The sequence below is a fragment of the Colobus angolensis genome, unplaced genomic scaffold, assembly GCF_000951035.1.
Source record: "Colobus angolensis palliatus isolate OR3802 unplaced genomic scaffold, Cang.pa_1.0 Scaffold193, whole genome shotgun sequence".
Taxonomy (NCBI): Eukaryota; Metazoa; Chordata; class Mammalia; order Primates; family Cercopithecidae; genus Colobus; species Colobus angolensis.
The window spans coordinates 398,639-413,882 of NW_012115077.1; the positions used below are offsets into that span (position 1 = coordinate 398,639).

At 39.2% G+C, this 15,244-nt stretch overlaps 1 protein-coding gene across 1 annotated transcript in view; it reads left to right on the plus strand.

The window, feature by feature from the left end:
- Window positions 1-12,862, plus strand: part of NLK (nemo-like kinase) — a 156,525-nt gene extending 143,663 nt beyond the window's left edge. Inside the window, exons 9-12 of the mRNA XM_011940755.1 lie at window positions 1,639-1,725; window positions 7,491-7,689; window positions 8,596-8,689; window positions 11,078-12,862. Of these exons, the coding sequence (XP_011796145.1) occupies window positions 1,639-1,725; window positions 7,491-7,689; window positions 8,596-8,689; window positions 11,078-11,132 (435 nt within the window). The 3' untranslated portion in view covers window positions 11,133-12,862. The remainder of the gene's footprint in view (window positions 1-1,638; window positions 1,726-7,490; window positions 7,690-8,595; window positions 8,690-11,077) is intronic.
- Window positions 12,863-15,244: the final 2,382 nt, after the last annotated feature.

Consider the following 15,244-nt stretch of genomic DNA (forward strand, 5'->3'; position numbering starts at 1 on the left):
AGTGCTGGGATTACAATGTGAGCCGGCTCAAGCAGTCCTTCTGCCCTGGCCTCCTGAAGTGCTGGGATTCCAGTGTGAGCCGCCGCACCCGGCCTTAGCCTTTGGCTTTATTGTCATTTGAGTTGATTTTCGTAGGCTTTGACCTGCCAAACTTTCTGACCACAGAAAGGTTATAAGTAGACACCAGGTCTAAAACTCATTAGGAAAATCATTTACCCCACTAAGAGATTAGTTTGTTTTTTTTTAAGTGGTGTGAAAGTCAAGCCAATAATAATTTGGCCATAAGTCTAGAACTTTCAAAGCTTGAGGAAAAAATTCTCTGCCAAAGGTTATATTAAGCATTGGAAGAAAGGGAGTGTCTAAACATTTTTTGTCACCTTCCTTAATTCTGCCTTTTTTACATTAAATATAAAGAATTTACTTGTGTGAGAGACAGAGCAATGATGCCATTTACCTGCTCTGTCCCCTGACGCTTCTAGCAGTGAAATGGAAGCTTTATAAGCTTTATGGCTTCTCAGGTCATTAAAGCCACCTCTCTGCTTCACGGAAGTCAGATATGGCCATGTGGATGTGCCTACCACTTACGAAGGCAATTATTGAGTGAGAAATCAATGCTAAAGACAATTCAGATTGAACCATCAAAACCAGTGGTGTACTTTCTTAAAGATTCTGTAAGTTCTTCCATGTCCTTTGGCTCCTTTAGGACTAGTATCTCAGCACCTTTATGGTAATGTTGTCATAAGACATAGTTTACATGCTTATAGTTTACGTGCTTTGCATGTGGCCCAGGTTTTAAAACCTTTCGATCTTTTCTCTCCTACCTCTAGGCATGTTTGATTATCATTCTTGCCAAAGCATTTAAGATGTAAGGCTAAAACCCATTTTTGGCCATGCTCCAAGCCCACATTGTTTCTATAACCTCAAGCTTCTGTACCTCATTGGGGGTTTTGGGCTTTATTTTGAAGCCTCCTATGTACCCATGATAAATAAATGTGCATGCCTTTTCTTCTATTTAAAAAAAAAAAAGATGGCTAGCAGGAGTGCCATATTTACAATTTGTTTTCATTTTTTTATAGGCTCTTTTGTGCTTTCCCCTACAGTGGGTAATCATGCAATATAAAAATATATAGGGCCAGATGTGGTGGCTCACGCCTGTAATTTCAGCACTTTGGGAGGCCAAGGCAGGCAGATCACTTGAGGTCAGGGGTTTGAGATCAACCTGGCCAATATGGTGAAACCCCCATCTCTACTAAACATGAAAAAATTACCTGAGCGTGGTGGCACACACTTGTAATCCCAGCTACTCAGGAGGCTGACCACAGAAGAATCGCTTGAACCTGGAAGGCAGAGGTTGCAGTGAACCGAGATGGCGCCACTGCACCCTAGCCTGGGCAAGAGAGCGAGATTCCATATCAAAAGAATAAATAAATAATAAAATAAAAAAGTAAAAATGCTACGGGAAGCTAGTAACAATTGTTGCTTTTGAAGACTGGTTAATGAAGGGAAAACTCATTCTCTTTGAGTTTAGACACACATTGCCTTTTGAGCTGAGTACTTACCTTGTCATAAGTTGGCTGTATTCCATAGCTGTTTACACAGAGACTCACTTAAATATTTGAATTTTTAATTTTTTCACAGCCATCTCTTCCTGTACTCTATACCCTGTCTAGCCAGGCTACACATGAAGCTGTTCATCTCCTTTGCAGGATGTTGGTCTTTGATCCAGTAAGTAGTGTTTGTTTTTATGTATTTTTAACGAATTACAAATACATGTGTTCGAGAGAAACAGTGTGGTTTTGAATAGATTGGCAATGTAAATAATTACTTTTCAAAACATAAACTTCAATCCCCCGTATCATATGTATCATGCACGCTCATCACACAGAAGTTTGATTATTAACACATAAAAATCTAGGCAAAGAGATAAGGAGCTGGATCTTATGTATCTCTTATTTCTTATCTCAATATTTGTAAAAGGAATTTGACACCAAGTTAAATCAAGACAAAATAATTTTTGGTTTGTTTTGAGACAAGGTCTTGCTCTGTCACCCAGGCTGGAGTGCAGAGGTGTGATCTCAGCTCACTGTACCCTCAACCCCCCAAGCAGTCCTCCTACCCCAGCCCCTTGAGTAGCTGGGACTACAAACATGCTCAGCTGATTTTTAAATATTTTGTAGAGAAGAGGTCTCACTATATTGCTCAGGCTGGTCTGAACTCTTGGGCTCAAGTGATCCTTTTGCCTCTGCCCCCCATAGTGCTGGGATTACAGATGTGAGCCACCATGCCCAGCCAGGACACAAAGTTTTTTAAGATTATTTGAAAAAAATCTGACCATTATATTGCATAAGAAAATGTTTGCTCTGGGTTTTTGAGATGGAAGCTTTTCCCAATACCCTTTCTGGACTTTACTCTTCTGGAACAGACTACAAATTATACTATAAGTTCAGCTCTTCATTTATTCATTCATCCAAAGAATATTTATTATTCACATCTATGCCAATAACTATTGTCAAAGAAGACTTACAAATGAAAGCATTTAGAAAAGAAAATTTAACTTACCGAGAATACAAAGTCACCAAATACAAAAAATACCAGAGAGTTAAAAGATAAAACAACCACAAAATTACCAGAGTTATTAAGTTTATGTTGGTCCATTTGTAGTGAGAAAGCTGCAACTTTCTCAGAAGACATCAAATTCACAATCCTTCAGACATCAGCACAGCAAAGATTAGGGATAAAAATAATTCTGTTAGAGTCCTGGTTTGTGAGAAACAGTCAAGGTTTTTTTATTTGGGGGACCAGAACCAATTAGGGTGACCCAGGTTATTTTTGTAATGTCTCAGGGTACAATTTAGATTGCTTATGTGTTTATTTTGGTGCTTTTTGCTATTGTTTTCTGTTTTTTACTGTGGTGTATTAGTCCTTTTTCTTGCTGCTGATAAAGACATACCCAAGACTGGGCAATCTACAAAAGAAAGAGGTTTAATTGGACTTACAGTCCCACATGACTGGGAAGCCTCACAATCATGGTGGAAGATGAGGAGGAGCAAGTCACGTCTTACATGGATGACAGCAGGCAAAGAGTCAGAGCTTATGCAGGGAAACTCCCCTTTTTAATACTGTGAGATCTCAGGAGACTTACTATCATGAGAACAGCACAGGAAAGACCTGCCTCCATGATTCAGTTACCTCCCACCAGGTCCCTCCCGTAGCACCTGGGAATTCAAGATGAGATTTGGGTGGGGACACAGCCAGACCGTACCATGTGGTGTGTGAAGTGCTTAGTGGTACCATAAGCCTGACAAAGTGGCAGTTCTTGCTCGCACAGTCTCTCCTTGTGGTCAAGTTCCCACCATTAAGGACAATTTCAATCATATAACTTGCTTTATTGAGCTAGTAATTTACTATCATTTGATATTTTGTGTTATTTGGCAAGTTTATCTACATAGCTAACAGAATATGTTGATCAATACGTTAAAAAACAAACTCCGTTTATATGGTTAACAAAACTAGAGCTGTGTGAAATTCAGGCTTCAGAGATAATTTCTATCTTCCCATAGAGGATTTTATAAAGGGTCTAGGATTGAAATTTACTTGTATGTGTTAGAAATATTTTATTCTCTATTTCTATCTAGATGTGGATCCAAGAACCATGTAACTCACCTCTAGCAGGTGTGCATACACTGTTTAGAGCTGTAAGGCATTCTCTTTCTCTGAGATCCCATGTTTTGTTTTGTTTTGGTTTGGTTTTTTGAGACAGAGTCTCGCTCTGTTGCCCAGGCTGGAGTGCAGTGGCACCATCTCGGCTCACTGCAACCTCCACTTCCCAGGTTCAAGCGATTCTCCTGCCTCAGCCTCCAGAGTAGCTGGGATTACAGGCAGGCGCCACCACGTCCAGCTAATTTGTATATTTTTAGTAGAGATGGGCTTTCACCATGTTGGTCAGGCTGGTCTCAAACTCCTGACCTCATGATCCACCTGCCTTGGCCTCCCAAAGTGCTGGGATTACAGGCGTGAGCCACTGCACCCAGCCTAGAGAGCCCGTGTTTATTAATGCTCCCAATCTGCCAGGAAGTTAGTGTTTATATAAGGCTGGAATTTCCTAAGCCATAGAGCAAGTAGTAAGCCCATTTTACTGGGAGGTCTTTTGTACACAAGTTCTACATGTGACATGTCCTTATTCCTTAACACTGGGATTATCACAATTAAATGAAATTTGTGGTGTGGTTGTAGTTATAAAGATTTATTTAAGGAGACAGATTTATCTGATAAGGAAGAATACATATTCTTATGGAACCTATATAAGTAACTACACAGTCATTTAAAAATAAAGAAATTAGGCTGAGCATAGGGCACAGTGACTCACACTTGTAATCCCAGCACTTTAGGAGACTGAGGCAGGAGAATCCCCTGAGCCCAGGAGCTTAAGACCAGCCTGGGCAACTTAGGGATTAACAAAATTAAAAATTTTTTAAATTAGCTGGGCGTGGTAGCACTTGCCTGTAGTTCCAGCTACTCGGGAAGCTGAGGTGGGAGGATGGCTTGAGCCCAGGAGGTTAAGGCCAAGGCCACAGTGAGCCATGAGCTCACCATTGTACTCCATCCTGGCAAGGGAGACAGAGCGAAACCCTGTCTCAAAAAGAAAGAAATTAATTTATTTAATGCACACTACATAATAAATAACCGTTTTTATCACTGTGTTATAAACAAAGCCAACAAGTTTGTTACTTTGTTACAGAATTATTTTTAAATTGGCCTGATGCTTTATTAGCTTTTGATCTATATTAAGGATTTTTTTTTATTTCCAGTTCTGAGAGTTCAATCAGAACAAGAAACCATTTAAAGAAAGTTTTTTTCTGATTGTAACCTGTTAAATTGAAAGTCAGAAATACATTAAGAAGGAAATGAGGTGTGTGTGTCAGGGTCTCACTCTGTGGCCCAGGCTGGAGTACAGTGGCATGATCTCGGCTCACCGCAACCTCCACCTCCTGGGTTCAAGAGATTCTCCTGCCTCAACCTCCCGAGTACCTGGGATTACAGATGTGTGCCACCACGCCCAGCTAATTTATTTTTATATTTTTGGTAGAAACAGGATTTCACTATGTTGGCCAAGCTGGTCTCGAACTCCTGACCTCAAGTGTTCCACCTGCCTCGGCCTCCCAAAGTGCTGGGATTACAGACATGAGCCACTTTTTAAATATCCATGAAGAACAGACCATTGACCATATTTAAATCAGTGTATTTATTTAGTCCATTTAGTCTGAGGTAACTAATTATTCTTGTTTTGTTGATCTTGGGTTAAGCAGTCTACTGCCATGGCATGTCTGCTCCTGGACTGAAATGCTGACTCAATTACTTGATTGAGTCTAAAAGGCAGGTGTCTGTGGTGAGATACACATACACAGACAAACACAGACACACACACACACACACACACTCTCTCTCTCTCTCTCTTTCTCTCTTTCTCTCTTTCTCTCTCTCTCTGAACATCCGTAATCTGGAACTCTGAGTGCCAACATAACAACATAAATGACCTCACCTCGATGACAGGTCACCATCAAAAAGCAGGCATACAACACACAGTTTGTTCAGTATCCCCAAGGGAAAAAAGACCCTCCAGCCTCCTTCAGCTGTGATTCTATCTTCCCCAAGCATATCCAGATTCCCGCATGCAAGTGTCCCCACAAAGGGTAATAAAATGGCATATGTGCAGGCCAGATGCACCAATGACAGGTTCCCCACAATGTCCCACATGCTGCCAAGACCTATGGGCATTATTTACTGTATTTTTTGCCTATTCTGTGCTCTTTGGAGTAAAAGTATTATTGAAAATGTCAAAAAGTCCTGCAGATAACCCAGCAGGTAACTGATTTTTTTTAAAAAGTGGGAGCATTTATGTTTATCTATAGCACAGAATGCAAAGCTATTGGAGAAACTGGACAGCGGTGTAAGTGTGAAACATCTTACAGACAAGTATGTTGTTGGAATGATCACTGTATATAACCTAAAGGAACAGAAAGATAAACTGTTGAAGTTGTGTCCTGAAACTCATGAACAGAAGTTAATGAAAAATAGAAGGAAAGGGAAGCCAAGAGCTCAGAAGGGCCCAGGATCAGGCACTTACACTGTCAGCCTACTTGTTCCTTTGGGTTCAAACAGTGGAACACTATCCCAGTGGAATCTCTAGGAATAGCTATCAAAGGACTCAGACTTTTTTAGAAAAAAAGAAAAGGAAAAAGTTTACTTGCTAAGAATGCAGGGAAGTCTGACTTCAAAAGAGCTAGATCACCAAATACAAAACATAAACTTATTGAAAGGAAAAAAAACAAGGTTATCAAGTATACATTTGCCTGTTCATGGTAGATAAACACCTGCTTTCTTCTGTGATTATCTTATCTTGAAATGTCATGACATGCCTTTTTACATCAGCATAGCAAAAATCAGAGATAAAAGTGTTTTTAGGGAATCCAGGTTTATGAGAAACATTTTATTATTATTTGGGGACCAGAACAGTTGTTTTTGGTTTATTTGAGAACAAAAGTGGTTTTCATTCTTAAATTGTGTCATGTGAAGTGCTGGGTCGTATTGGAATCAGGGCAAGGTGTGTGTTCTTGTTTTGTCCTGCTCTGTACTACCGAGTTCATGCTTAAATCTTTAAAATTGACTTTCAGGAGTACACATATGTCTACTGAGCTAAAAGAAGGGACAGTTTCTTCCATTTTTTTCATGGAGTAATGTTAAAAGTTTAGATTTTCAGGCAAACTTAAACTCGTGTATTAAGTATTCTGATCTAAAGTGACAGAAAATTACTAGGCGCAGTAGCTCATGCCTGCAGTCCCAGCACTTCAGGAGGCCAAGACTGGAGGCCAGAAATTCAAGAACACAGTGAGACCCCATCTCTACAAAAAAATTTAAAAAATAGAGTGCCAGAAAACAAAAAGCTAGACTAGATTCCTGATATTCAGACTGAGCTATATCTCAAAACATGGCAATCAGACCACTATCTGCTGCCTAACTCCAGCAGCTTTTGCCATCATCCATTTGGTATTCTAAGAGAATAAAAATTTCAAGCAGCTTTGAAAATTGCCAGTGTGAACACATCTTCTGGATGCTGACACATATTTAGAAAATATAGCCTGTTATTTAAAAGGTAAACGTAACCCCTTCAAAGCACTACATAGTTAAATGTCATGACATTTGTGATTTTTGACCCTGCATACATCTATTTCAATGTAGTAACTTCTCAGAATTTTAGAAGCAAGGCACTTCTAAGTACTTTATGATGGTAGATAATAACAGTAGTTGTCCTAAATCATACACTCCCTCTGCTACTATGTTACCCACCTCTAAATTCAATTATCCCTCTTTGGATGGGATGTACTATAAATTATATATATGCTGTGTAAAGCAGTTAATGTGTCTTTTGAAAGATCCTATGTGAACAGTCATATTTATCTGTAGTGTTGTGCTGGTCTCTAATTTGATTTCAGTCCAAAAGAATATCCGCTAAGGATGCCTTAGCCCACCCCTACCTAGATGAAGGGCGACTACGATATCACACATGTATGTGTAAATGTTGCTTTTCCACCTCTACTGGAAGAGTTTATACCAGTGACTTTGAGCCTGTTACCAATCCCAAATTTGATGACACTTTTGAGAAGAACCTCAGTTCTGTCCGACAGGTTAAAGGTGAGTATCTGTTTTGGCCTTCGGCCAGGCAATATGCCTAGTAACATTTTCCATTAGGTGACCATGAAAAGCTGAGATCTGGATGGTAACCAAAGCTCCCCTCTATGTTTATTTTACAACCCTGCATATAGCTATGTATCCAGGGCATAACAAATCATATTTAATATTATATCCAGGGGAAGGTTGGAGAGATGAGTGAATATTTTGTTCTTATTTTCAAAGTTTATTTAGTGAGTATGACTCAAAATATGTTTAATATGTATTCACTCAATGTCATCTCATCGATTCAAACGTATTGAACTTCTTTATATAACATACAAAGTTCCATAAAGCGTAAACATTCACTGAGGGAATTATTCCTTGGATGATAAGAGAAGGGAATTTCTGATAGTGTACTCATAAAATTTTGTGGCAGGATCTCCTATTGGGATACAGTGGGAGTAATGACATCCAAACTTCTGAGTGATTGTAGTGTCTACTGTAGGACATTTTACAAGAGAGAGGGTAGTCCCCAAAGTAACCACCTGAAACTATACACCTAGATACAAACTGAGGTCTTTAAGTGATCTTCAAAAAGGCAATAATCGCCAGCAAAACTTAGAAGAGTTCACTCATAATGCCAAACCTGTGACGTGTCTTTCAAATTTATAGACCATTTTACTCTTCCCACTGATGGGGCTGCAGTCTACGTAATGCCACCAGTACGTTTCTTGCTTATATTTAGCAACAGCTGTCATTTTAGTTTTAGGAAGTTCAGCCGAATTCTGCTTGATAGATGATGTGTGTGTTTGATTCAACTAAATCAGTAGGAAATGCTTTTCAGATGCTAGCTAGAGTTAGCTGAGAATTCACTGCTCCCGGGCTTGCAAATTGTCATGGATTGTGTGATGTTTGTTTTCTCCACAGAAATTATTCATCAGTTCATTTTGGAACAGCAGAAAGGAAACAGAGTGCCTCTCTGCATCAACCCTCAGTCTGCTGCTTTTAAGAGCTTTATTAGGTAACTATATGTATTTCTAACATTCTTGTTAGAATTAAAAGGATGCCAGTGTTACTTCATTATTCAGCATATTTCTGTTTTTATTTAGATAACATAGATAAAAGGTGCAACAGAAAGTTTCTGTTATGAGGTTTGGCTTTAGTCAAAAGTGTATTAAAACTGTAATCCCAGCACTTTGGGAAGCCAAGGCAGACAGATCACCTGAGGTCTCGAGTTCGAGACCAGCCTGACTAACATGGAGAAACCTCGTTTCTACTAAAAATACAAAATTAGCCAGGCGTGGTGGTGCATGCCTGTAATCCCAGCTACTCAGGAGGCTGAGGCAGGAGAATCACTTGAACCCAAGAGGCAGAGGTTGCAGTGAGCCAAGATATCGCACCATTGCACTCCAGCCTAGGCAACAAGAGCAAAACTCCATCTCAAAAAAAACAAAAAACAAAAAAAAAACACCGTAAGCATCACATTTTACACTGGTGCCAGTTGACTGTGGTTGCTTTAGCAGTTTTTTTCCCCAGATGACCATTGTGCTGCCTCATCACATACGTGGCGATCCTACTGCAGCATTAGTATGGTGGCCACCTGTCCTGGAGTTAGACGTGGTCATCTCAGTTCCCACTACCATTCCCACTCCCTAGTAATAACTGTAAGCAAGAAAATAATTTTTGTTTGTGCAGGTGGACTGCTGGTGTAGCCTATTTAGAGGAGAAGTCAAAAGGCTTTGTGTAGCCTGTTTAGAGGAGAAGTCAAAAGGCTTATGGTAGAGCTATGAACCTATGTTGGAAGTTACCAGGCGTCATTCTCCTTGTCTTTCTGTCCTTTCCTTCTCTTGATCTCTTTTTCCTTAACTCCTTATATATTGATCAGGGTCTAGTCAGGAGAAATAAACCACTTCCCTATAATATGAATGGGGAAAATTCAGTAATAAGAATTGTTAACAAGGAAAGATGATCAACTGCTAAAAGGCATAAAAGAGGATTCTGAAGGCTGCTGAAGTAGCAAATGCAGAAAGCAGCCACTCCCTGTAGACTGAGGGAGAGTAAACAAGAAAGAAATTACGAAAATTAAGAATTTAGAAGAGGTTCCTCCATGTAAGGACCTCTTTGGAGAGGGTATGGCTGCCACAGGAACAGGAACACACAGCACGAGGGTGGTGCGGAGGAGAAAGTGTGCCAGCAGGTGTGGGCAGAACTGGTCCATCAAAAACCGCCTGCCAGGAGAGTTCGGGTGGACCAAAGCTGAGCCCTCCACATGGCCAAAAAACACAACAAACCAAGGAAGGGAGACTGCTTCCTGATGCTACAGCCTTGCAAATGCCCTTCCAGCACCCTGTGTTGACAAAAGCTAACATTAAGCTAGGTGGAAAAGGGGAACCATGAACAGGGTCTGGCTCCAGTATCACAAAGCAGGACAAAGGGTGGATTCGGATCTGAGTGGTGACAGTCTCTATCTTCCCTGCTGCCTTTCTCCTCTCCTTTTTCTCTCTCCTTGATGCTCTTTCCCTTTAATCATATTAAAGTTGGTTGGATTTGTTGGACCGCAGTCAAGATTTTATGCTTAAAGTTTGTAAAATCGGGTGACTTTCATTTCTTCCATGTATTTTTCTACTGGAAGAAAGAGTTCAGTTGCATTTTTATTTATCTGTGGTTTTAAATTACTTTGTTTTACTATTTTCCCCTAAGAGTCAGTGACCCAGTCAGTTAGGCAGTTTAACGGCTTAGGTGCAAATGATCCTGGGCCTTGGGGAAACAAGGGGTTATACTTTTCCCTCTCAAGTCTGTAATCTCATTAGCAACCTTAGACATAGGAAAAAGCCAATAACAGATCTGTGGATAACCAATGCTAAATGATTACCTATACTTCCCCATTAATACTTGATAAAAGAATGCTTATAAGGCCCATTCAAAATAGGCCACTGTATTTTGAGAGGCTACTTTTAAATGGATAATTCTACATCCCTTAAGGTTATTTTCCTGATTGATTATTGAAATTATTACTTGTAATACCTACATTTACTTTACACTCACAAGTAGGCACTGTGGAAAAACACTTCACATCTATTATCATTTATTCATCACAGTATCCTATGAGGTAAACAGCATTATTCCTTTCCAAATGAGAAGAGATTAAGGCACTTGCTCAGTGCCATACAACTAGTAAATGACATGTTGTTTTCCAGCCTGCATATTAGCCACTATACCAGATTGCCTTTCCGTAGATAACGGGTCCATAAACAAGCAACTTAGAGCAAATTCAACTTCAAAGAAACAAATAAAAATCCAGAAGTGGACTTAATTTTTTCAGAGGAAGAGAGGAAAACAGGTAATAGTGAATTACCCTTTTGTCCATTGTGACATTACAACTAATTTCTCCATCTCTGTTTTCTTCCAGTTCCACTGTTGCTCAGCCATCTGAGATGCCCCCATCTCCTCTGGTGTGGGAGTAATGGTGGAAGATAATGTACTACTGAAGATGTAATGTAGCTTTCCACTGGAGTCTGGGATTTGCAATTCTGGAGGTTAATCATGCTTGTACTGTAATTTTACTAATGAAGTTTTAAATTAACAACCACTACTTGTATGATATGAATAATATTTAGAAATGTTACTAGACTTTTAATCTTGTAAAGTGGTTGTGCTTTTAGAAGAAAAATATTTTACCCAGAGTTGCACATGTTTTATGAATTTAGTGCAGCTGTTGTGGCTCACCTCAGAACAAAAGAGAATTGAACCAAATTTGGGAGTTTGGGGTTTTATGTTTTTGTTGTTTTTCTTTTCTAAAATGAAGTGAGATTGTTCACACACACACACACACAAAGGACAGTCATACATTTTGATATTTGAGCCATTCCTAAAGATTTGGGGTTTTCTAAAACTAAAGAATCTAGAAACCTTGCCTGCGACCAATCATGGAGCCACATGAGCTGATCGTGGCTGCACCTGGGGGGAGGGTAGGGAAGAGGGGCATGCCACCTAATGATCAAGCCCTATAATTAGCTTCTCATTAGAGCCGTGATGGTGATGTGTGCTGTCTAAAATCCAATGTTGTGGGTAGAGAGAATGAGTTTGTGACTAGGAGAGACTAAACTTTTGTTTTCCTTACCCAGTATAAATATATATATATATATTTAATCTATTTTTATTAGAAGTTTTTCTGCTCTTTCTTACATAAAAGAACCCCAAGCATGCATCTTTCATGTGTGTAAATAATTCATTTCTGGGCTAATTTCAAAAGAATCCCAACATTGCTGTATAGAAAGAGAACTAGCTTGCACATTTTAGGTCTGTGAAATTTTGTGAGACTTTTCCTGCACTGGACAGTAAAAAAAAATAATAAAAGACAAAAACAAATTAAAAAAAAATTTAAGCCACAAAAAAGGCACATAGGGAATTATGTCAAATGTGTTTGTGTCCTTAGGCAAAGCTGTGGGAGTCTTGAAATGTCACAGTAGTAAATAACTTATTACTTTTTGACAAGTTCTTTTTTTCTGTTGGAACACTGAATTCTTCTGTGCATATGTACATATGAATACAAATCGAAGGCCTCTACCTCCTGGAGTTATACAACTTGGCTTGTTTACCTCCACATGCTGATGATGACTATTTTTTTTTTTTTAAGTTCAGTGTGGAGACTTGAAACTTGAATGTCCCTTCCAACTTTTATATTAAAAATAAAAAGACAAGAAAATTGAAGATCATTTTTCACCTGTACAAGGAATACTAATGGATCGTCTTAAAATTGGTCTAGGAAAAAACCTTGGTGTGTGTTATGGACAATTAACTGTTAAAGTTATTGTAAGTTATCTGTATTTAGCAGAGTATTTTCAACTTGAGTGATCTGAGCTGAATTTGAAGACTATTAATAAGTTATGTTTGGAAGTTTTAACTTCAATGAAGTAATTATTTGCTGTGAAAGAAACAAACATTGAATTACTAAACAAAGATGGTGCAATATCTTTGTTTTTTTTTTATGAGGCTCCTGAGAATCAACCCAACTGAAGCATTTCAATTCACTTGAATGAGAAACGTGTTTAGTATCAAAAGAGCCCAAGAAGACACTGGTGTGAAAGGTACAATCTCAGAGGTTGGTCAATTACCGTGGCACACTTTCTGGTCACTTTGTACAATGTAGATTTGAAGTACAGTGGTGAAAACATTAAATGTGACATTTGAAAAAGTTGTGTCATCTGTTTTATTTCAGTTTCTTTCTTTTGTTTTCTCTTCAGTACAACTCGTATCCTGACTTTGCAAAGTTTTGAGACACTTCCTATTTCCACTTTGATCTTTGAGGAAATAGGTTGTTTTTAAAAATCTTCTCAGAAACTTTAGACTGACAACATATTGAAAATTTAGTTGAATCAATATCAAAGACATGTGATTTAAATACACACAATATAGAAGTCTTTTTAGACCTTAGAGTCTCTAATCCAGTGGTTTTCAAACTTTTTTTTTCTTTGAAGCAATATCTTGGAGTCCAATATATTAAACAAATGAAAGTAGATTGCTTTGTATGAAGCAGACTGGTAAAGGGACTTGACACCTCCCTCCTCTTCACTTCTGCCTCCTGCCTCTAGCAGCCCCAAGGTACTTCCAGCTAAGGAAGAAGTCCCAGCCCAGTGTTGGTGTAATAGAGGCCTGAAACCAGGCTGCCCAGCTTCAAAATACTTTCCGTGAGGCTAAAGAAACATTACTCTTGAGTTTGTAGGTGGTGTGTACTTCTCCCTGTCTTTTCTTTATTTAGCAAAATGAATGGATTTTTTTTCCTGACATTGAGGCAGTTGACTATTCTAACTCGTGTAAATTAATATAAATACATTTATTATTTTATTCATTCAACAAAATTTTGAATACTTAGTAAGTATAAGAATTACTTGTCAGGCATCCATATTAATATCACCAATGCTTAGATAAGGAAACCAGTTTCATCACTTACAAGAGATCATTTTGAGTTATACATACCATTTTGAAACTAAATTCTGGCCGGGCATGGTGGCTCACATCTGTAATCTCAGCACTGTGGGAGGCTGAGGTGTGTGGATCACTTGAGGTCATGAGTTCCAGACCAGCCTGGCCAACATGGTGAAACCCCATCTCTACTAAAAATACAAAAATTAGCCAGGCATGGTAGGTGGCGGGTGCCTGTAATCCCAGCTACTCAGCAGTCTAAGGCAGGAGAATCGTTTGAACCCAGGAGGTGGAGGTTGCAGTGAGCTGAGATCGTGCCAGTGCACTCTAGCCTGGGCAACAGAGCGAGATTCTGTCTCAGAAAAAAAAAAAAAAAAAAAATTAAATTCCTTTACAGATAAGTATTTGGGAAAATATATTGACCTGCTCTTACTGAAACCTACTTAGAAAACCAAGGAGATTTGTTCCTTATTGCTTTATTTTTGGGAATTGCAAAACTGTGGAGTTCCCGAAGCCAGTAGAGTCAGTGTGGACAGGTAAGTTAGGGCTATATCACCTACAGTTTGTATGCAGTTTGAGAACATGTGGAAGATGCAGATTATCTCTTGCGATGACTCATAAGGTTTAGAATTTTTTTCCCCCCCTCTATGCTATGTTATTTAAAATATTACTTTATATTAAAATAAAAAATAATAGAATACAAAATTTGAATTTTGAAATTAAGACAACTTTTAAGATATTTTCAGAAAACAAATTGAGTTTACTATCAACAGAGCCTCACCAAAGGCAGTTCTAAAGGGGACTTACTTGACTTCAAGAAGATGACGTACTTCAAGAGGAAGAAAAAGAATAACTAAAAGCAGATCTCCAAGAATGGTGAACAAAGAAATCGGTGAACACTAAGCAAACACAGATTGCATATAATAATAATAATATCTGGTTGTGGGGATGATAAATTACAGCAGCATTCTTTAAACTGGGGTACAGACACCCCTAAGGATAAACGAAGATTCTCCAGGAGGTATGTGGGCACATAAGTTTGTTTGGGTCTTCTTGAGATGGAGTCTTGCTGTGTCACCCAGGCTGAAGTGCAGTCGCAGGCTCAACCTCCTGGGCTCAAGTGAGCCTCCCACCTCAGCCTCCCAAAATGCTGGGATTACAGATGTGAGCCATTCACCTAGCCGAGCACATGTACTTTTAAGAGAGTCAACTTCACTAACTTCTTTTTTTTTGAAACGGATCTCACTCTGTCACCCAAACTGGAGTGCAGTGGTGCAATCTCAGCCCACCACAATCTCCGCCTCCCAGGCTCAAGCAATTCTGCCCCAGCCTCCCAAGTAGCTAGGGTTACAGGCACACGCCACTACCACCCAGCTAATTTTTGTCTTTTTAGTAAAGACGGGGTTCCACCATGTTGGCCAGGCAGGTCTCAAACTCCTGACCTCAAATAATCCACCCACCTTGGCCTCCCAAAGTGCTGGGATTACAGGCGTGAGCTACTGCACCCAGCCATCTTCACTATTTTTTTTCCTCCATTCTCTTTTGGAGTTTTATTTTCACATCCCTCTTCACAGTTATCATTCTCCCACTTATAAAAGAAAAATGAATTTCTTACACATCTTAGGTATTAATGTGGTGCAATATACCTAAGTAT